This window comes from Mustela erminea, chromosome 5, assembly GCF_009829155.1.
Source record: "Mustela erminea isolate mMusErm1 chromosome 5, mMusErm1.Pri, whole genome shotgun sequence".
Taxonomy (NCBI): domain Eukaryota; kingdom Metazoa; phylum Chordata; class Mammalia; order Carnivora; family Mustelidae; genus Mustela; species Mustela erminea.
In genome coordinates this window covers 6488072-6511338 of record NC_045618.1, presented here as the reverse complement: position 1 = coordinate 6511338, position 23267 = coordinate 6488072, and the positions used below count along the sequence as shown (strand labels likewise).

Here is a 23267-nt window from a genome sequence, read left to right as displayed (position 1 = left end):
CCAAGCTGCAGGCTTCTTTGTGTTTGGCAGGTTTGCACCAAGGCTGCTCCCAGGTACTTTCTGCTATTAAATTAAGATACAGATGTAGAAAACATAGTAATCGAATAGAAATACTACGAAGTCTAGAGAAAACAAAAAGTTCTGTAAGAAAATATATGACTATACCACATGGCTCAGTTGTGAAGAATATTTCCGTAGTCGTGGCCATGCTGCATACTGACTCATCCAAAATTTTGATGTAGCTCTATTGGGACGACGAAGGGAACAAAAGGTGTGCCCAGACTGGAAGGTGGTGGTGAAAGGAAATGAAATCCTCATTTCCAACACAAGAAGTCAATAGATGATGCTTAAAATTTTTAAACCAAGAATAATATGCAATAATATGCAATAATATATGCATATTATTTAGGTATATGAAGACAAATTCCAAATGAAAAATATAAAAGACTTCAAGTGGTTGTCTCAGGAGAGAAAAAAAAATGGAGAACAGGTTCTAATTGGGCAAAAGAATAATAAGCCTCAAGAATAACTGCATCTTTAAATTGCATTAATAGACAAACGCATGCACACATCTGCAAACAAAAACAAAAACTAAATGTTTTATCAAAGAACAAGGAGGAACAAATAGCAAAGCTACAGTATTCAGAACACTGTGCTGCTGTCATAAAGACAGACATATAGACCAATGGAATTGAATTAGGAGCCCGGACACAAACCCTTGAAGAGATGGTCAAATGAGTTTCAACTAGGGTGTTAAGATCATTCAATGGGAAAAGGTTAGTCTCTTTAAAAAATGGTATTGGGAAAACTGGATATCCGTGTGCAAAAGAATGAAGACAGACCCCATGCCATATCAAAATGCATCAGAAACCTAAAACTATAAAACATGTAGAAGAAAACACAGGAGGAAAAGTGCCATGACGCTGGGTTTGGCAAGGATTTCCCGGATATGACACCAAAGGCATGGGTGACAAAAGTGAAAATAAACAAGTTAGTTGACATCAAAATGTAGAATTTCTGTGTTCCCAAGGGCGCCATAAACAGAGCAAACGATGACCTAGGTAACAGGAGAAAATATTTGTAAATCATGTACTGATCAGGGGTTAATAATCCAAAATATAGGGGCACCTGGGTGGCTCAGTTGGTTAAGCATCTGCCTTCAGCTCAGGTCATGATCCCAGAGCCTGGGATCAAGCCCCACGTCAGGCTCCCTGCTCAAGGAGGCGTCTGCTTCTCCCTCTGCCTCCTCCCCACCCCCTGATGTGCTCATGCTCTCTCTCTCTCTCAAATTAATAAAATCTTAAAAAAAAAAACTCCAGCATATAAAAAGAACTCTTAAAATTCAACTACCAAAACCAAATAATCCAATAGTTAAAAATGGGTGAAGAATTAAAGTACACATCTCTTCAAAGAAGATATTCAAATGGCGGACAAGCATGAGAAAAGATGCTTAACCTCACTGATTGTTAGGAAAATGCAAATCTAAACCACAAGGAGATGTGAGATCTCAAAGAGATATCTGCATACCCATGTTCATAGCAGCATTATTCCCAATAGTCAAGAGGTAGAAGCAGCCCAATGTCCTCCAGTGAATGAGCAGAGAAACAAAATGCGGTAGGTACGTACTATGGAATATTACTCAGCCTTCAAAAGGAAGGAAATCCTGTCACGTACTACCACATGGATGAATCCTGGTTCAGTAAAATAAGCCAGTCGCAAAAAGACAAATACTGTAGTTTTTCACTTCTATGAGGTATGTAGAGACTCGAACTCATAGAAACAGAAAGCAGAATGGTGGTTACCAGGGGTTGTGGGAGAGGGGGATGGGGAATGGTTGTCTAACGAAGTATACAGCTTCAATTTTGCAACATAAAAAATGTCTGGAAACTGGTTGCATGACAACGTAAATATAATTAACATGACTGAACTGTGTTCTGAGAACATTTCATCCATTTAAGGTTGATTTTATTTTTTGCATTTTTTACCCCAATTATTTATTTAGAAGATTTTATTTATTTGTTTATGAGAGAGACAGAGCACAACCAGGACAGAGGGAGAGGGAGTGGGAGAAGCAGACTCCCCTGCTGAGCAGGGAGCCAAATGTGGGGCTTGATCCCAGGACCCTGAGATCATGACCTGAGCTGAAGGCAGACGCTTAACTGACTGAGTCATCCAGGTGCCCCACCATTTTTTTTAAAGATTTTTATTTATTTATTTATTTGACAGAGATCACAAGTAAGCAGAAAGGCAGGCAGAGAGAGAAGGGGAAGCAGGCTCCCTGCCGAGCAGAGAGCCCGATGTGGGGCTCGGTCCCAGGACCCTGAGATCATGACCTGAGCCAAAGGCAGAGGCTTAACCCACTGAGCCACCAAGGTGCCCCCCATTTTCCTTTTAAAAAGAAGGCAATGAACAGGCTCTCCTGAGCCACTGCCAGCACCCCTGCCTGCCCTGTCGTCTCCAACCCAAGAAATCATGGCAGCGTGCTGACGGGCGAAAACACAGAGCTAAACAACTCATGTGCCCTCCGCACCCTGTTCCCTGATCCAAGCGAGTATATTTTGTACCCAAAAGGTGATCTTAGAACCAAACACTGAAGGAGTATCAGTCTAGCCTGGAGTAGAAATTTAAAGATCGCTAGTATCTCTAACATTTTAACCAGAAATACAACAGAAAGTGGCATGTTTTGTCCAGAGAGGCAAATCTATCAAGGGCCACAGGGTGCTGCAGGGGTTTCTGGACCATTCTAGAGAATCACTAATAGCCTCCCCTCTCCTCCCAGAACTGTGAGGCTCTGGCCCAGGCCAGGAAGAAAATCAAGCAGAACTGAGCTTGGAGAATGGCCCTGGGGCCTGAGTACCCTGCCTGTTCGGCTGGATTTGCACCCTGAGAGCAAGCAGGCTCCTGTTCCCAGAAGCACTGATCAGGTGGGGAAGACAGGGAAGGAAGGCCAAATGGCTTCAGGTGTGGTGTGAATCTGGACCCAAAGGATGGTCCATTCTACTAGGAGAATAACCCAGACGGCAAACAAACAGGGTGGGGTGGAGTGAGACCAAGTTATGCGGACAGCTCAGCGGTCACAGAACGCCACCGGAGCCAACAGAGCTGCCTCCTCTCTGCGCCTCCAGAGACCAAAACTTTCCACTAGGGACACCGCTTGGAGACAGCATGATGTGGCCATCCCAAGACAAAGCCAGAAAGTCCCCGTAAGGAACGTGACCTGCAGTCTTAACCCCAAGGAGGAGCCTCATGTTTGGACGTTAACCAGCATGAAGATGTAGCCAGGCCTCAGGGTGTCCTTGGAGGACAAAGAGAGGCGCCCCCTGGGGTCCCCAAACTGCAGCACTCCCAGGGGCCCCCAGACCACCAGATTCACCCACTCTTCCCTCAGGGTTCTGTTGCCCTCTATCTGCATCCCACACATGGGGCTGCACAGGCCTGAGCTCATCACTGCCTTTTCCAAACCTGGTTCCCTCCGAGCCTAGTAGAAGGGTCAGTCGTGCTACGGCTAATGGACACATGAATGAAAAAGACAGGATGTACCACTGTTCTCAGACCAAGAGTCAATAGCTCTTAGCTCCTCGTTGAGCTTTTTTTCTGGGGCCTAATTCCATATCTCCTAAATCAGGACCTTTATTTATTTATTATTTTTAAAATATTTTATTTATTTGACAAACAGAGATCACAAGGAGGCAGAGAGGCAGGCAGGGAGAGGGGGGAAGCAGGCTCCCTGCTGAGCAGAGAGCCTGATGTGGGGCTCGATCCCAGGACCCTGGGATCAGGACCTGAGCCGAAGGCAGAGGCTTTAACCCACTGAGCCACCCAGGCGCCCCAAATCAGGACCTTTAAAGATGGAGCTCCAGCATTCATATTCCTAATTCAGAACCACTGCCCTACAAGAGAAGGGTCTCTTAGAGTAGTGGGCATAAGAATCACCAGGGGTGCTCAGTAAATACGCAGATTTGAGCCACAAACCATCTGGAAAAGGAAATCTAAAAAGTAATATCACCCAGCAGCGTCTAGAAACATGATTCAACCACGGGTCAGTGGATAAACAACCTGCTTGTTGATTTCCAACAGAGATGCCAAGGTAATTCAACGAGGAAAATTAATCTTTTCAACAAATGGGGCTAGAAAGCTGAATATCGGTAAGAAAAAAATAAATAAATAACCTTAACTCTTATCTCATACCACATATACAAAACAGCTCAAGATGTATTCCAGGCCTCAGTATAAAACATTAAAATGATAGAATTTCTAGAGCAAAACAGGAGAACCAGTTTTGTGACCTTGATAAGCAGAGACTTCTTAGGTAGGACACAAAGGACAGTACATATAAAGAGGGAACAATTGGAAAACTGGACCTTCTCAAAATTAAAGATTTCAGCTCTTTGAAATTCACTGTTAAAGAAACAAAAGGGAAAGCCACAGACCGGGAGGAGAATGTTTGCAATAATTACATTAAACAAAGGACTCGTATCCAGAATATATAAAAACTCAAAGAAATTGAGCAATCCCCCAACACACATGGTGGGCAAAAGATTTGAACAGCCTTCTCAAAAAGAGGATACACAGATAGCCAATAAACCCACCCAAAAATGCTCAGGTGGTAGACATTAATGCAAAATGAAAGCTACAGTGAGGTACCTCCATTGATTCACTTAAATAACACAAGTTTAGAAGACTGACAATGCACACATTCTAAAATCAGAATGACAGATGGAAAGCCTGGGTGGTGCAGTCAGTTGGGCGTCCGGCTCTTGGTCTTGGCCCAGGTCATGATCTCAGGGTCATGAGATCGAGCCCCATGGCAGGCTCTGTGGGGCTCTGTGCTCAACACAGAATCTTCTGGAGACTCTCTCTGCCCTTCCCTGCACACACCCCCCACCACAGCGCATGCTCTCTCTCTCTCAAATAAATAAATCTTTAAAATAAAATAAAATATAATTGGAATGACAGAGACCAGCAACCCATCTGTGCAAAGATGGTGTGCAAATCTGAGAAATAGTCCACATTTTTTAAATGACAAGACACCCTTGGCAGGAATTGTGAAAGAACATTCAAAGGCTTAATTTGGTTTTTAACACTTAAAAGTCAAGAAAATGAAGATGGAAGATTTCCTTAAGTCTACAAACCATACATTTGACTAAACACACTGCACACTGTCATGTGGCTCATATTTAGATATTTCTAAAAATCAAACCACTTGTATCTTCTGATCTTTCACTAATATTACAGTATCCTCTTTGTGCATCAACTATCATGAACTTTTTAACCTTTCCTTTGGGGGAAAAAAAGAACATTTTTCTAAGAACATTTCTTTATATGTAAATATCTTTTCAAGGACTCTGTGTGTGTGTGTGTGTGTGTACATTTATATACATACAACACAGATTTGAACTATGTGCTTCCACTTACACATGGACTTTTTTCAATAAATAAAGTACAGTATATTTTCTCTTTCTTATGATTTTTCTTCACTTGATCTTAGCCAAAAGGCCGAGAAGCTTAATAATGTTTTCTTTCTCTAGCTTACTCTAAGAATATAGTATGTAATACTCATACAAAATAAGTGTTAATCGACTGTTTGTGCTATGGATAAGGCTTTCAGTCAAGAGTGGACGATTAGTGGGGCGCTCGGATGGCTCAGTGGGTTAAAGCCTCTGCTTTAAGCTTGGGTCATGATTCCAGGGTCCTGGGATCGAACCCTGCATCAGGCTCCCCACTCAGCGGGGAGCCTGCTTCCTCCTCTCTTTCTGCCTGCCTCTCTACCTACGTGTAATCTCTGTCTGTCAAACAAATAAAAAAATCTTTAAAAAAAAAAAAAAAAAGAGCGGGCTATTAGTCAAGTTTCTGGAGAGTCAAAATTATATGTAAATTTTCAACCACACAGAAGAGATGGTGGTCAGCGCCCCTAACCCCAGCATTGTTCAAAAGTCCACTGTCTATATAAATCTATTATATACCCTATCTTTCAATTAAAGTGGAATTGTATATTTCTATTTTTTATATACACACATTATAAATGTATTCTATATAATAAATAAAAAGCTGACAGAACCAAATGTTGGTGAGGATGTGAAGCAACTGGAACTCTCATACATTGCTCTTGGGAAGTCAAACAGGACAACCACTTTGGAAAAGTATTCCAGAATTTCTTATTAAATGGAACATACACATATAATTCAACAATTCCACTCCTTGATATTTATCCAAGAGAAATAAAATGTATTGTATATGCATACAAAGTTATTCATAATAGCTTTCCTCATAGTAGCCTGAATCTAGGGACAATTAAATTCTCATCAGTAGCTGAAATGTAGAAATAAATATCATATATCTATACATTGAACTAAGCCTCAGTGATATAAAAACATGAACTACGGATACAAACAACATGAAGGAAGATTAAAATCAGGCTGAGCAAAAGAAATCAGGCAAAGGCAATTAGACACCACAGCAATCGTTTCCTAGGGCTGCTGTAACAAGTAATCACAACCTTGGTTAAAACAACAGAAATTTAGGGGCGCCTGGGTGGCTGAGTCATTAGACATCTGCCTTGGGCTCAGGTCATGATTCTAGGAGTCCCAGGATCAAGCTTGGGGTAGAGCCCTGCATTGGGCTCCCTGCTTAGCAGGAAGCCTGTTTCTCCCTCTCCCACTCCCCCTGCTTGTGCGCTCTCTCTCTCTCTCTCTCTCTCTCTCTCTGTAAAATAAATAAATAAAATCTTTAAACAAGAACAACAACAACAGAAATTTATTCTCTCAGAGTTCTGGGTACCAGAATTCCAAAGTCAAGGTGTCCCCAGGAGGGTTGCCCTCCGCAGGCTCCAGGGGAGGATCCATTCCTTGCCTCTTTCAGCTTCTGGTAACTGCTACTATTTCTTGGCTTATGGTCACCTCACTCCAATCTCTGAGCCCATCTTACACCCCTTTTTCCCTCTGTGTGTGTGGTGTTGGGTCTCCCTCTATTTCTCTCTTATAAGGACACTTGTGATGGCATTTAGGGCTCATGTAGATAATCCAGAATTATCTCATCTCAAAGTCCTCAACTGAACCCCATCAGCAAAGACACTTTTTCCAAATAAGGTAACATTTACAGGTCACAGGGATTAGGACACCCTATCTTTGGGGCACTGTTCAGTCTACCACATGGAATGATTCCATCTATATGAAATTCTAGAAGGAATAAAAATAATCCATAGTAACCAAAAGAAATGGTTGTCTGGAGCCAAGGGGAGTGATGAATTGACTGCAGAGGGGCCTAAAGGAACATTCTAGTGTGAAGGAAATACTACACGCCATAATGGAGATGGTTGTGACATGGCTGTGTACGTTTATCAAGACTCATCACACTTGAGTCATCAATGGTTACATTTCATGATACGTGAATTTGCCTCAGCAAAATGAATTTTATAAAAGAAAGCAGAAAAGTATAGACTTGGGGGGCCAATCTTGGCTAGTCACATTTGGCAAGCTTGGGGTGCCTTTGAAACCAACAGACCAGGTGCCTAGAAGGCTGGTGACCCGGAACCCCAGTGGGTTTCCCAATGGGCAAACAGCACTCTGGAAGTCAGGGAAAGGACTTACATCATCCTGCTGTCTTCCCTATGGCTACTCAGATACCTGATAGCAAGGCACTGAGCTGGGGATGCCCTGCGGTGAAGTCCTGTCCACAGTGAGATCAAGGTGTTGAGACAGACACCCATAACTAACTCCAGCACAAACAGGTATGACAAAAATCGTAGCCACAGAATCACCAAAGAAGATGAATTTTGATTCCAGATCAAGATAAAACTCCATGCACAGGGTAACTTGTGAGCTTGGCCCTGACAAGGGACAGGATTTTGACATATAGAAATATTAATGCCAGGGTCTTCCTGCTCGTGTCCCCTGAGTGCACTCTGGGTCCTCTGTGCCACCCTCCCCACCCTGCATACCAGGCTTGCTCACGATGACCTCTCCAGACATTCTGTTCTGCCTCCTATCTTTTGCCCAAGCTGGGTCATGTGCCAGTCATGCCAACCCCTTCTCTGGATTCTTCATCAACAGATCCCCAGCAACAGGTCATGGCCTTCGAGAAGGCATCCTGAGGAGGCCCCTGCTGTGGAGAACCAGCCTGCTTGTCCCCTCTCTTGACTGTTCTATCCCCAGGTTCCAGGTTCAGGCCTTCACATTCCAAGGGCTCTACCTCTTTGACCTGACTCCTTGGTCACTTGCTGTACCTGCTCAAACTCTGGTTTCTCACGGAGCCTTTACTTGATTTCCTATGGTCCCTGACCTACATAGCAGAGGGTCTCCATGGATGGTGAGCTCTTCTCCTATGACCTGGCTTTTGATCCCTACCTTCACGCCCTGATCCTTGACCCTTTCTAGGCCTCCATCCCTCAACTCCTAGACTCTCAGGAATGGACTTGGACCAAGGCCTCAGGGCCTCTCTGGACCCCAAAATAAGCAATTTCAAGTGTCTCAGACCCCAGTCTCAGCTCAATCTCCAGATTTGATCCTGCGTGCTTACCTAAGGAAAGCAGCTTAGAACGTCTCAGCCTATATTGTCCCCATCTCCCAATAAGCCAGGAAGCTTCTCCCCTATCCTTCCTGCTTTGCTAAGCGAGGAAGGGCAGGCTTCCCTGAGCCAGGTCCAAGCCACAAGTGGAAAATCTGAACCCAGTGGGCTCCGGGCATGCCTCCCTGCATCCTTGCTCTCACCACATGAGATGCTCCATTCTCTGCTTGTACCATCTTTATGGAGTGAGCAGGGGTCCCACGATCGGAAGTGTGTGGCCTGTGGGGCCACGGCCAACTCCAGTGATGCCTCCACGAGCTCTGTGGCCTCTAAGGGCAGATCCCAGGAGACAAAGAGTGAAGCCATGGGGCCTTCTGGGGAGCTCACAAGAGGAGGCTTCACCCAGGCAAGCACCATGAACCCACCACCTTGGATCAGAGACGTGGACCCAGAACATGTCTTAAGTAGGAGCTTTGCATCCTGAATACCCTGGTGAGGATATAGGGACGAAGCTGCCCTCCTCTCTTTCTAGAAGAGTAGGCCTAGACCTTGGGCAAAGTGGACACCAAATGGGGTTCCACCCAATGTCCAAGACCTCCATCGACATTTGACGGATTGTTCTGGCAATGGGTACCCAGTCGGGACCCCCAGTGCATCATTACCCTCCCCAGCTGCCCTGGGAAGCATCCCAACCCCTAAGGAGGGGATCCCAGGGACTAAAATAGCCTGGTGGAACCCAAACCTTTATCACTGAGAGACTGGCTGGGGATAGTAATATTTCTGTTCACAATAGACCAGCCTTTCATCCTCCTGACACATAGGATTATACGCCCCCTCCCACTTCAGTTGGATGGGGTCACATGGCTAGTTCTAGCCAGTGAATTGTAAACAGAAGTGACATGTGTCAACTCTGGGTTAGAGCACTCAATTGCTAATATGTGATGCTCCAGAGCTCTCTCTGGCATGGCAACCAGCTCCAGACGCTGGCTGCTCTGCTGGCTTGCCCTGGAGGGATGAAAAGATGACCAGGTGGTAGATATGAGCGTGGGTGAGAATTGCAGCTTTGTTATTTCAAGTCACTGAGATTTGGGGGGCGGAGGGGGTGAGTGTTGTTACTGCAGCATAACCCAGCCCATACTGACTGACACATACATACTGACTGGGGTCAAAGGCCAACTGCACTGCTCACAATCAATATCCCTCACTCCCAGTGACCCACACAGCCTTGATTCCTCATCACCCACTTTGAACTTTGGGTCCAGGCCACCAGCTCAGCCCTAACACAATGCAAGGGTAAGGATGCCGGAGTTGTCCAGCCTGAAGATTCTGAAAGGATCTTTTATCAGCAGCCAAGATGTGAGTGTTTCAGGATCTGGTGGATTCCAGTGCAGGGTTAGGGTGGGGGTTGGGCGGCTGCAGGTGGCAAAGCTCAGGGCCTCAGCCAAACGCCAGAAGCTGAACCGTGATGTGCAAACGTGACATCTGGGGTGAGACTCCAAAGCTCCAACCTTGACCAAACAGACTTTTCCTACTCCCTGACTTCTTTTTGGCCAAAGAGCGCTCCTACCTGGGGTCCCACCCTGACGACCGCACTGGGCACCACTTTCAGCCTCACATCCCAGGGAAGCCTCGTGGTACTTCTGTTCTCCCATCCGTTGCAGAGTCTGATGACTAAGACCATCTCCCATGGGAGATGCAGCTTCTAGTCTCATGGCTTTGCTTCCAACCCTTGCCAGCTCAAGCCTCAGGCCTTGGCTTGGCCTGTCACGCCTTTCTCTCTCATCATTTAAATAGCTCCAACCCACCATCCCCGGGAAGGCCTCCTGACTGAGAGATGCTGCCTGGTCAGGACTGGGGCCTCACCCTACCCACCCCGATTCGTATTCCTGATTATGCCCCTGACTCTGCGTCTTTACTGTCTTATAAAATCCAATTTTACCTTTTCATCTAGCAGAGGAGGTAGGGAATAAATGAATGTGTATGAACCTCAGCAATGAGCTAGTTGTTCTTTACTCGCTCCTTCATTCAAGCAGGATGGTGAGAGGTTAGAGGCAGAGGCTCGGAAACGTCACCCTCTGGCATCTAGTCTGCTCTACCATTCACTAGCTGTGTGATTTGGGGCATGGTGCTTGACCTCTCTGGGCCTGTTTCTTCTTTTTCCTTTTCTGACTTTCTTTCCTTTCCTTTTCCTTTTCCCTTTCCTTTCGTAAAACAGGAATATTTCTGGCTACTAAATGAGTCGACAGAAAGTGCTCAGAACAATGTCTAACACAGAGCGCTCCATGCACATGAGTTGCCGTGACTCCCTTATACAGTATCTAAATGAGGCAGACCCAGGAGATACAGAGGAGAACAGAATAGACCTATTCGTTCATTCCACAAATATTGACCGAGAAGCCGCACACGCCCCACACTGTGGCCGGAGCCGGGGATGTGTGTCTCCACCCTCGCAAGGCTCACAGTCCGGTAAGAGAGGCTAGCAGACACCGCGCAAGGCAACACCAGATCAAAGCACACGCCAGCAAGCCGTGATCTGGGCTAATAAGGGAGGGCCCGAGGGAAGCAGCGAAGCCGGGGTGGTCAATGGGGGCTCCCTGATACTGACAGTACAATCCAGAAAGGAGACGGGGCCAGGAAGTAAGGGAGCCCCGTGGGGGTGAGGGGGTGATGTGGGAGAGGAAGACCCAGGTCATTCAGGCTTTCCTGGCCATGGCACCCGGACCCACCAGAAGCCACTGGACATAACGGTTATGGGCAGAGAAGCAGCAGGATCCCAGGATCCTTCCTCTTTCTCTGGGAGATACTGCAGTTCTTCTTGTACAGCAGAGAGGCCTGAAGCTTGTGGACACGTCGTTGGTAGATGATGCAGCTAGAACTAGAAAAGGTCACCTAAGCACCCCCCCCCCCCCAGGGAACTGGCCAATTCACCCCCGTCGCATACGGCAGGGGCCAACTGCACAAGGAACACCTTGCTACCCCCCAAAGCCCTTCACTTGCTCCTGGGGTCGTGGTGCCTGTCTTGATCTAAACTCCCACCACACCCAGGGCTCCGCCATGTACAACTGGGTGTCTCGTGCTGGTTTTCAGGCCAGTGGCTTCTGGAAATGAACTGCCTCCCCGCACTTCTTCCCCACCACTTTTTCCATCCCCCACAGCCACGCCAATAACCTCAAGTCAACGTGTTTCTCCCTGGGACACACAGTTAAACACACAACCACAGAGATGTGTCTCGAGCCCAGAATGGAGGGGACCAAGTTGCCAGGGATGACAAGTCCCCCGAGAATCCAGCTTGAAGCTCCCCTGAGAAACACCCCTCCCCGAAATAGGCAGAGAGGGTCAGGAACACCCATGCAAACAGCTGATCCACAAAACCCCCACTGTGCCCACGACTTTCCCCACCTCGGCCCTTTCTATTTTTATCAGGGGAGTAAGAGGGGGTTGCCAGGTGGGGCCGTGCCGCTGTTTATGTCTGAAATTTGAAAAGATGCACAGTGTACTCGGGAGAAGGTGTTTGCAGTTAAAGGAATTTCGGAGGAGAATTTCAAACCCAGCAGGGTGAATAGGTGCCTTGTGTTCTGGCTTTTGACTCTGGAAAAGCCACATTTCCAACCAAGGCGTGCAGAGGGGCCAGGGGTGGGGAGAGAAACACACGGGTGTGAGATGTGGGCAGACGGAGGGACTCAGCTCACCTGGGCACAGGGAACAACCGATTTTCAAGCTGCAGGTCTTGGGGGAAGCCCTTCCACCCTCTCCAGGGCAATTTCTGTTTATTTGCCCCCCTAATTAATTCATAGCCTTTCCTGGCCCTCTTACCCTTCCCTGGTTAACCCCACTCAGAATCTATCCTCTACCTCGTCTTCATCAGTGAGTTCTACTCAATATTGATTCATATATTCCTATTTGTCAAGGCTTGAAATTGCTCTAATTTGTCAATTTCCTGTTTCCTGGTTAAATCGTAAGTGTCCCTTTGGTAGCTGTATAGCTGCTTTTTCTTTTCTCTTTCTTTCTTTCTTTCTTTCTTTCTTTCTTTCTTTCTTTCTTTCTTTCTTCTTTCTTTCTTTATTTTGACAAACACACAGCTTAAGACCTGATTGAATGCTTTACTCTGGAGGCACGACACTGGGACTCAGTGGCCCTAATTCATCAACATGTGGAAAATGGGAAGACAGAAATAACAATAAAATGACACCTTCCCCCCCCACACACACACACACAGGCTGAATGAAGTTCACCCTTTTTTCTCTTCTTCATCCTTCAAAGATTAAGCTGGCTCTGACAGAGCTCTGCACAGAACTTCTAACCCAAACTAGACAGAGCCCTTAAAATGCCAGGGATCCCCAGAAAGGCTGGGGGTACTTTGGGGGGACTGGACTTCTGACTAGATCTGAAACCAAAGGTTGGCCCAGTGCATGAGACCTGGGCAGTGTGCATAAGAGGATCAGAACTGTTTGTCTCATTTATTTGTGTGTAGGGATAAATGCCAAGAAGCAGTAACCTTGTTTGTGCCCCCAGCTGCAAAAAAAAAAAAAAATGCAATGGTTTTTAAAATTCATTAGCCATAATGTCCTAACAGGCACAAGATGAAATTGACATGGAGCTAGATTCTAGCTCTGCCTACGGTTCACAAAACTTCATCGCTTGACCCTTGTCTGTATTTCTGTTTCTCTAGAACCCCCTTATAGGCACCACTTTCCCTCGAGTGTGTCAGGGGCTCTGGCATTCCCTCTCCACGTGTCTGGGGCTCTGTCTGTTTTTCTCGGTCTCCTTGCCTTTCTATCCCACAATCTCTCATCCTCCGTCTTTTCTGCGCTCCTCTCTCCCTGAATTGGTTACAGTATGCAATTAAAGTCTATTTTAGTATTCATTGGGTAGAATTCAATGTTCCCTACTTTTCCATGCGTGGACTCTCCTCAGGCTGAGCTTTGTCCCAAGTCCCAGGCTCACAATTCTCTCAGCCTGCTGGCCACTTCCCCTGAACGTCCCTCCAACTCTGAACACACCACTCTCTACCCCAGCACTTGCCATCTTTCTCCCCAAACCAACTCCTCTTCCTGACCTCCCTGTGACTGTCACATGGACTCCCCATCTCCCAGGCAGGCGGGTTCAAAAGTCAGAGGCTTTTCTTGCCTCTCTCTCTCTCTCCCCCAAGATCCAGTGTCTGATTTTTCCTTTCCAACATCCCTCCGTGTGCATTCCCACTGCCCTCCCCATGGCATGGTCCCACCATTCACAGAAGCTTTTTGCTGATCCTTCAACATTTTGATACACACCATATTTTAATGTTTACATTAGTCATCGTCTGATCTTGTGTCAAAATCCAGAAATTTGGCTTCTCGAGGAAAACAACAAAAGTACCCCCACGTCCCCCATTGTCAATCCTAATACCAATGCTAATACTAATACTATGTGATCCAGCAACAAAGAGCTGAATTCCTGAATGGTGATCTTTAGTTGGAGCAAGGTAGTGACTGTCCCTTGGATGAGGCATATGCTCTCCAGGTTGCCTCCAACTTGAACAGAAGAAGCCAGAGACAACAGTGTATTCATAGGATAATAACATTTCTATCAAGTTTAAGAATAGACAAAACTGATCTGTCAGTAAGGTCAGAAAGTGGTCTCCCTGGGGTGTACCATTTAGAAGGAGCACCAGGGAAACTTCTAGGGAGCTGGAAATTTCTGTATCTTGATTGTATTGTGAGTACAATGGTGTTGGTATATGCTAAAAATTCCTTGAGTTGTACACTTAAGATGCTCTTTATTCTATGTAAATTACATATCAAAAGAAAGGAAGGGAAGGAGGAAAAAAAGTAGGTACAATGCCTACCTTAGTACCCGGCACATAGTAGGTGCTCAGTAAACAGTTACTATTAAACGTTTTTTGTTTTAAGTCTGAGGGCTCTGAAGCCAGGTGGCCTGGCTGAAATGTCTGGTTCTCTTCAGCAACTACATGAACTAAGGCAGCTTGCCAAGCCTCCCTGCCCTCAGTTTCTTCATCAGTGAAATGGACGGAGTTCATGAGACTTCGCAAGGTCCTTGTGAGGTTTAATGAAGCACCCCGCACAGGGCCTGGCACATAGTAAGAGCTCAATACGTGTTGCTCTACAGTAAAGGGAAGTGTTACCACTTGTACGAAGACGTCATGGGAGTGAATATACCAGTCAATCCAGAACATAAATACTGCATGTTCCCACGTATATGAAGCACCTAGAGTAGTTACATTCATAGAGGCAGAGTCGAGTGGTGGCTGCCAGAGGCTCAGGGGACAGGGGGCCGGGGACTTAACGTTTCATGGGTACGGAGTTTCAGTCTGGGGAGATGAGAAGGCTCTGGAGACCAAGGGTGGTGATGTTTGTAGAACACTGTGAATGTACTTAATGCCACTGAACTGGACGCTTCAAATGGTTAAAATGATCAACTCTGTGTAATGTATGTTTTACCACAATAACAAAGAAAGAGGAGGAGAGGCAGGAAAGAAGGAAAGAAGGGAAGGAGGGAAGGAGGGAAAAAGGGAAGGGAAGAAGGCAGGCAGGCAGGCGAGGCTGTGCTAGCCCACAAAGGAAATGACATTTCATTTTTTTGAACTTAAGATTTTGAGACTAGACCAAGCACCCTCCAGCATTCTGATAATTCTTGTTTTTTAATGACTGTTTCAAGACTGAATGCCAACAAGTCAATGTCCTAAGAATAAGAGATTACCTAACTAAATGCTGCTTTTCCCCCCTTACACATTCTGTATGTTCTCACCTTAAAGAAATACACATTAAGAAACCAAACAGATCAATAGCAACAGCTAAAATGTCAAGATAACCGTTCCCCAGGGCTTTCGTATCAAATAAGGGCCAAGTGTTGTGGAGAGAAGCCATGCCCGTGTTTTAACAGACGATCTTCGAGCTACCGAGGTGCTCACTGTACCTCTCACATTTCATCTTCAGTGCGTGCGGGCTACCATAGTTGCACATCGAGAAAGTACACATTTTATATCCCTGCTGGAATGTGCAAAACATCTGGGACAAAAATTTTCAGACTGACCCAATGTTTATCACTGAACGAAAATAAAATCATCAAGCCCAATGTGACATGGGCTGGGCGGTCAGTTCCTAAAACATTCCAATGGCAGGAATAAGGGAAAGAGTAGGGAAAAGCCATGGCAGGTGTGGGAGGCAGTCCCTTAGGATTCAGGGTTGGGGACAGACTCAGGGTTGGGGACAGAGAAAGTGGGCAAGTTCCCAGGGGCCTTGGGGGCTGAAGGTACCAGGGGAAGGATCCTTCTACTCTCTTCTTACCCCAGACCTGCTTGGAAAATACTGTTTTCGGGGGTGCCTGGGTGGCTCAGTGGGCTAAGCCTCTGCCTTCGGCTCAGGTCATGATCTCAGGATCCTGGGATTGAGTCCCACATCTGGGATCTGTGCTCAGCAGGGAGCCTGCTTCCCCCTCTCTCTCTCTCTGCCTGCCTCTCTGCCTACTTGTGATCTCTCTCGGTCAAATAAATAAATAAAATCTTTAAAAAAAAAATACTGTTTTCAATGATGATGGTGGTGATGATGATGATGACAGTGTTGATCCTTTACAGTAACACGGTCATACCCCCCCGCCCCCGTGTCATTCCCTGCGTCTTCTCAATGATAAAAACACTAGTGAGTCACGAGTAAAATGCTTGCCATAATTTCCTCTGTTATAAATGGCAGGGGTTTTACTGAAAATAGAAACTGCTATAAATTCAGGTGGTGAGGGAAGACGGAAAAATCAAACTGAATCTTCAAGAAATGAGAGTTTCCTTAAACATGCCCTCGATTTCTATGTCTTAGGTGACACAGCACTTTCCCGTCACTGTACGTCATTATCCCACACAGACCTGTGGGGATTCGTAAGTGTTTCATTAACTTACCCCATGTTCTTAATTATTAGAACATTTCCCTCTGAGTTTATCACTTACACAGCGTTTAAGTAATAAAACAGCACTTTTCAAATGTTCCACTAATTCTCAGAAGACCACTCCCCCTCTCGGTTTGGCAATAAGAACACTTTTCCATATCATACTTCTATGGCCTTTGGCTTCCAGGAAGGATCACAACCTTTCTACACACATGACATATAGTATTTATTATTGCCACGCTCCGAGGAGGCGAGTTTTCCAGCTTCCTTTATGAACCCAGAGAGCAGCCCATACTTGCTCGGGAACATCAGATTGTAGCGCGGAGGAAAGGGAAGAAAATTCACCATCTTGAGCCAGATCACTCGCTAGGCACTGACTGACATCCCTTATTCTCATTCTACAGTTCCATACAATCCCGTTTCACAGATGAGAAAACTGAGACCCAGAGAGGTTCAGAAACTTGCCCACCTTCTTGTGCCAGAACTGGGATTCACCTCCAAGGCTCCTGAAGACACAGGGGACCTCCTCTTCCACTCTGTTTTGTTGCTTGAGAGAGACAGGAAGCCCTTTCATGAAAATGATCTGATGCTTTTTGACTGTCCTCAAGTTTCAAGATCAACCAGAAGTGTGACACAGCTCAGCAAAGCAACAATCTTTGACTGTACCAGGAAGAATGGGATGCTGAAGACTGTCCTGCAAAAACTGGGACAGATGTGTTGTCCCAGAGAGCAGGATACACTGCTTGCTTGTACAGGCGTATCCAAAGGATGGCTCAGAGGAAATCTGCAAATTGGGACTCAGCAAGATTCGTACACGGTGCCCCACTAAGGGACAGAAACATGCACTTGTGGTGCTACAGTTAGGTGAACTGGGGGACTGGCCATCCTCTAAGAGCCACTTGAATGGCACTTGGAAGCCAACCTCCAAGATGCTTCCCAGCAATCCCCATCCCCTGGTCCCATGTGACCAAGAGAATCTGGCAGATGTGACAGTGTGTGCCTTCCAAAGCTAGGACATCAGAGCACTGCAGCTCCCACTCAGCCCCTGGATCACTTGCTGTGGCAGAAGTCAGCTGCCATCCATGTCATGAGGTGACTCCCCTGGCAGGTGAGACGGACAGGAGCTGAGGCCACTGGCCAGCAGCCGACACCGACCCACCGGCCATCTTAGATCCATATCGTCTAAGCCCCAGTCAAGCCTTCAGCTGACACCTGACTGCAACCCCATGAGATAACCTAAGGCAGAATGACTGGCCATGCTTCTCCCAAATTCCTGACCCACAGAACCCATGAACGATATTAAAAGACTCATCGCTTGAAGCCACTAAGGCTTGGGGTAATGCATGACACAGCCATTGTCATTGGAATATGGAGCCATGACATCGTGTCCTGCTCTAGAACTCAGCCCCAGGATAAGTGAAGACACGAAAGTGGGACATTGGTCAGCTTTGCAGAAAGTCCACTGCCAAGAATGATAGAGCAAAGTCCGACACTTGCATTAGAAGACACTGGGCCCCTTCAGTACTTGTGGAAAGGAGATCTGAATTGGCTACAGACTCAGAATGAGCCATGATGAGGCTGCAGAAAAGCACATAAAGGAAGGCTGCATTAACAGAAGCATAGTACCTCATTGAAGGAGGTGAGCTCCTGCCCTGGGCTGAGTACCCTAATAGGACTGTGTTTAGGTCTGAATCACTCTACATGGGACAAGGCAGTCCAGACACGCTAGGGGAAGATTGGTGGGAGCAAGTAGCTTCCACTGATGGAGAAAGATGAGGAAGAACATAGTGAAGTGGGGATTCCCGGTTCCTAAAGGAGAAAAGGGGGAGGGCGAGAGCAAGACAATCCCTGATCTTAAATGCAAAAACATCTGCCATGTGGAAGGAGGTCTGGGGGACAAGGCCAGGATGTAGAAATGGGCCTGTTCTGTTCACTGCTGAATCCGTAGTATGGGAACCAGTAAGCACTTCTACGACATCTGAGAGCTGCCTAAGTATTAGAACCACGTGAAAATAGGAGGCCGACTCAGAAGGGAGTCAAATCCACGGGCGTGTTCACACAGAGCGTACATCCCAGTCAGGGAGGACATGGTCCTCAAAGTTGCTAAAGACCCTTTCCCAGCTCTGAGACCCTTATTCTGTGATTTCGTGACTGGATGAGTGGCACCTGCTGAATGAGGCCAACACAGGGGTTCTTAAACTTCAGAAGGCGTATGATAATAAGGGGAATCTTATTAAAACACAGCTTCTGAGTCAGAAGGTCTGCAGTAGGCCTGAGATTTTGCACTGTGAGCGAGCGCCCAGCTGACGCTGCTAGTCTATAGACCACACTGGAAGCAGCGAGAGGTTCAAGGTCGCCCGTGACAGCAGATAGGGTCAGGCAGCCTGGAAAAGGCATTAAGTATTTGAGCAGAGGAGGGATGACCAGCATCAGAAGTTACTACACAAGGAAGAGCCCTGAACAGGGGAGGGTCCATACGCCACCAAGGGCTTTCGGACTAACATCCTTTGATCTCCTGAATGTGGTCTTTACGTTGTCCACTTCCTAATCATCCTGGGTTTGCTGCAGCCTGAAGGCGCAGTAGTGTGACATCATGCCAACCCGCACTCATTCACTACCTAGGGCCTGTGAGTCTCAGTTTCTTCGTGTGTAAAATGGGAACAATGTTCCACCTGCAAGGCTGTTGTATTGAACAGTGTCTGGTGTGTAAAAATGCCCATTGTATGTTTCTTAGCCTCATTACAAAACTAGGTGATCAATAAGCATTTGTTTCCTTGACTACAAAGATTAATTACTAATATTCGTCCTGGAATTGAATTGCCCTTCGCTAACCCCACACGTCCTGGGATGTAAGTCAGATATGACCCTGTCTTACAGATGAGGGTGTGATGTGTTCTCACCTAGAGCATCAAGTAAATACCGGCATGAGTACCACGACTCCTGTTGGAATTCTAAGGAATTTTTTCTAGAAGAGTCATTTCCCCTGATCCAGGCACTGGGGGCCAGTAACTAGTAAGATTTCATCCCACTTCCTTGTCTGAGGGACAAAATACTGTTTCCCCCTGAGGGGCTCTCTGGTCACCATCATGTCAGAAGGGCCCAAGGTGCTCCGTAACTTGGAGACCTGACCAGGAGGAACCAACAGATTCAGGTAGAACAACAGTGAAGCCAAGAACTGCCCACCAGTGGAACACCTCAGCCACAGCTCCTGGGCACCAGCGGGTGGAGTGGGAACTATGCCCTCCCCAGGCTTCACTGCCCAGTGCAGACAACCGGCAGGAGAAGGTGCTGGGCCAGGGCCAGTCCTGCCCCCTAGCAGAGATGGCCAGCAAAACACCCACACAATTCCAGAGTTATCACCTCTGGGAAACGGAGGCACTTCCATGCCTTTTAATCAAGAAAAAGCTTAGTCTATTATCTCTGTAATGGACAGCCCACAGAGACCCGGCTTCTTGCTCTTTTCTCATTCAGTCCATGCCCAGTGAGGGCGTCAAGCCGCTTCTACCACACTGACCTGGGCCGCTAAATCTTAGCATCAAGCCCGGCCGGCTTCCTCCATAAGGACTCTGAAGACCACCAACCAGCCCGGGTCCCCCCAGAACTGCTGTAGCTAAGCCAGCAGCCTGTGTAGCAGAGAGAGCATGACTTTGGGCTTGAATTCAGACTCCGCCTTAAATAGGTAACTCCCTCATTCTCTGAGCCTCCGTTTTCACATCTTTGGGGTGCGTGGGGGAATCCTAATATTTACCTCATTGGGCTTTTGGGGAAATTAAGTGAGATATTAATGTATGTTAAGCAACCAGCTCACAGAAGGTGTTCAAACACTTTTGGTTCTCTTATTCTTTCAGCTGGGAAAAATATTATTAAAGAGGGTGGTCTCTGGAGCTCCAGAAGTCCTGGAGAATTCCTGCTTCGTTCGAGAGATGTCCTTGGCCTCTCCGGGACTTTGAAGAGACCCTCACTCAGCCTTTTGCCCTGAGACTGGCTCCAGCACGCCTCCCCCCCGGTCCCCTAAAACCTCCTCTCTCCCCGTCTTCCCTGCCATCCCGGCGCACCCCATCCCCAAAAACTTTCAGCCAGTTCCTCCCGAGGGTCCTTCCAAACTGTGGCCCGGGAGCAGGGGGCGCGCCGTGCCCTCTCGCTTCCCGCCGGGCGTCGGCCGCACACCCAGCGCGGGTCGCCGGGGAGCCCCGTCCGGCCACCGCAGGCGCGGGTGCTGGCACGGGCGCGGGTGCCGGCGCGGATGCAGGCGCGGGTCCCGGCGCTGGTGCCGGCGCAGCCCTCCGGGGCCCCTCGGACTGCGGAGCCGCCGACCGCATTGCAGCCCTTCCCGCGCCGCTGCCTCCCGCGGGTCCATGGTCTGCCGGCTCCTCTCGCGCCCTGCGCCCCGGGCGGCTTCCCCCGCGGCGCGCCGGTACGGAGCCAGGGTCCAGCGCGCTCCAGACGCCTCCGCCCTCCCCTCCCCCGCCGGCCGCCCCTCGGGTCCCCCGGGGGTGGGGTTTCCCTCCGCGTCGCCCCCCCCCCCGCCACCGCCCTCCCCTCCCCCGCCCGCCCCTATGTATGTGTCACCACGCGCCATGCCCGCCCGCCCGCCCGCCCACCTACCTCCCCGCCGCTCGAGAGGGGGCTCGCAGAGCTGAGGACGCGCCCGCGCCGCTCCAGGTCTCTCCTTCCGCGCGCTCGCCGGCCGGCATCTGACGCGGGCGCCAGGGGCTCCGGGCACCTTGCAGTGGCCCTTGCCTCGGCCAGCCGGGACTCCGCAACCCAGCCGCTGCCGCCGCGGCCGCCGCCTGAGGGGACCTGCGGACAGGACGCCCGCGGCAGGAGGGGTGCGCGGCGCGCGCGCAGAGCGTCTCCCCCGCGGCGCCGCCAGCCCCGGGCCTCCCGGCCCCGCGAGACCCCGGCCGCCCCGCCAGCTGTGTGGCACCGAAGTTCTTACGAAGGGCGTCCAACTCTTCAAGGTAACTGTCCCCTTCCCTCCGGGGAGTGGCTCTCCCAGGGTCCCCCGGCCGCTGGCCACTCCGCGCGCGGGGGCTGCGCTGCCTCAGTGTCCCCTGCGGGGGGAGGCGTGCGCTGCGGCTTCCCGACCGCCGCGTCCGCCCGCGGAGTTGAGCAAACTTTCGGGCTGTTGCGGACGCAGCGTGCATGGGGCGAAGGAACACGTGACGAGGGGCTGTTGTCTGCTGGTCCCCCGAAATTAAGGAACAGAGAACAGGGGAGATTTTACTCCCGACTCCCATGTGTTTGCAAGTCCTAGAGTCTGGAACGCGCTTCGGTGGACAGACGAGCGGCTTTGGAGTCGGGGAAATGTGGGTTCAGATCCCCTGGGCTACCCTTGAGCTGGAGGAGTTGCTTCATGGTTCCGAGACTTGGCCTGGGCTGTCCGTGGGAAGGACGAGGCCCTTGGGCAGGGTGGCTGGGCATGGGCAGTGTATCGGGTACAGGGCAGGTGCCCAAGCAGGGGCTGAGAGAACCCGCTGGCCCCCCTTCCTAGGCCACTTGGCCTACTCCAGGAGCGCAGGAATGGGGGAAAGCTGGGGAAAGAGGGGAACTGGCAGAACCCAGGGCCACTGAGCTGCCAGGGAGGGAGACAAACTCGGACCGGGCCACTAGGTAGGGGCATCTCTCAAGGAAGAGGAGGGAAATGAGGACACATGACCAGGGACAGCTTTGCCTTCTCTGGGTTCCTCTGCAGTGGAAGCCCACCATGGTGGAGTCTTTCAAACCCCGGGGTTTGGGTGGATGGTTGTCCTTTACTGAATCTGCATTCCAAGCCAGAGCAAACTGTGGGGTGACGGTGGGAGGGGCTTGTCTCCTGTTGGAAGACTCCAACCCAAACTTTTCCATCATTCCACTCCTTGCAGTCTGAGCAGGGTTCTGGTAGGATTCTTGTAGGGTCTTACCGCTAAGGACCCCCAGGTCCCAGCATTTTGCTTGGTGTGTACATTCCAATTCTGTCAGGAGTGGGCTGCCAGGAGAAAAGGAAGGCGGATGGAAAGCTGAATGGTTTAGCGAGGTGTTTCAGGTCCCGGACACTGCGGTGGGTGGGTATCTGTCAGTTTGGGGGAACCCTGGACCTTGGAAAGATATTCAAAAGAAAGTGAATCCGGAAAGGTGTGATGACTTTCTAAAGGTCACACCTGACTTAGGGGAAGGGCAGGACTAGAATCAGGATTTTCTGAGGCTCTAGTCGGTTGCTTGTCCTGATTTAAGAATCCAGAAGTCTGGGCTCCAGTCCTGGTTCCTTCCTTGCCTCTGGGTTGCCAAGGGGAAGATCGTCTGTACCCCTGGGCAGAGCGGGTTGGTGGGGGCTTGGGATCAGTATAGGAGCGCTGGCCTGGCCATCACTGAACCTGGAAGAGACTGCCCAAGAATAGAAGGGCAATCAGGGAGAAAACCCGAAGGAGGAGGTGTCTCTACACCCAGAAGCAAGGATCCCTCCAATTTCAAAAGTTTTGGAAGAAGGAATTATGAAAAGACAGAAAATATCTCTCAGGGAAATGCTGGAATTTTTCGGGTTACATCAAATTGGGTTTAAATGAGATGCATGTATGTGCAATTTCCAGCGTGTCCCTGGGTCCCTTCATTCATTCTCCAGTAACTACTGAGCGCCACCTAGTAACTCTGTGCCCCGTGCTGGCCATTGCTGGTCTGGCCATTGCTGGCCATAAAACAGTTGCTGTGGTTACGCAAGCAAGTACTCCAGAACTGATATCATTTATTATTATTATCACTAATTTTAATTCTAAGTAGATATTTTTCTTTTCCTAGAATTTTCTAGGAAAATCTTACTTAAATTGGGAGTCTTTATAATTTGAAAGCCCTTCTTTCAATATAGGAATAAAGAGGGGCGCCTGGGTGGCTCAGTTGTTAAGCATCTGCCTTCAGCTCAG

The 23267-nt window shown here is 48.6% G+C and overlaps 2 protein-coding genes across 8 annotated transcripts in view; one reads left to right on the top strand and one right to left on the bottom strand.

Annotated features, from left to right (window-relative positions):
- The window catches only part of LOC116591999, a 92440-nt gene extending 70919 nt beyond the window's left edge, over window positions 1-21521 (bottom strand). Inside the window, exon 1 of the mRNA XM_032345482.1 lies at window positions 20980-21521. Coding sequence (XP_032201373.1) covers window positions 20980-21521 — 542 coding nt within the window. The remainder of the gene's footprint in view (window positions 1-20979) is intronic.
- Window positions 21256-23267, top strand: part of ACAN (aggrecan) — a 60333-nt gene continuing 58321 nt past the window's right edge. For all 7 annotated transcript variants that reach the window (XM_032342062.1, XM_032342055.1, XM_032342056.1 and 4 more), the window contains exon 1: window positions 21256-21335. The gene's annotated coding sequence lies outside the window, so the exon portion shown is untranslated. The remainder of the gene's footprint in view (window positions 21336-23267) is intronic.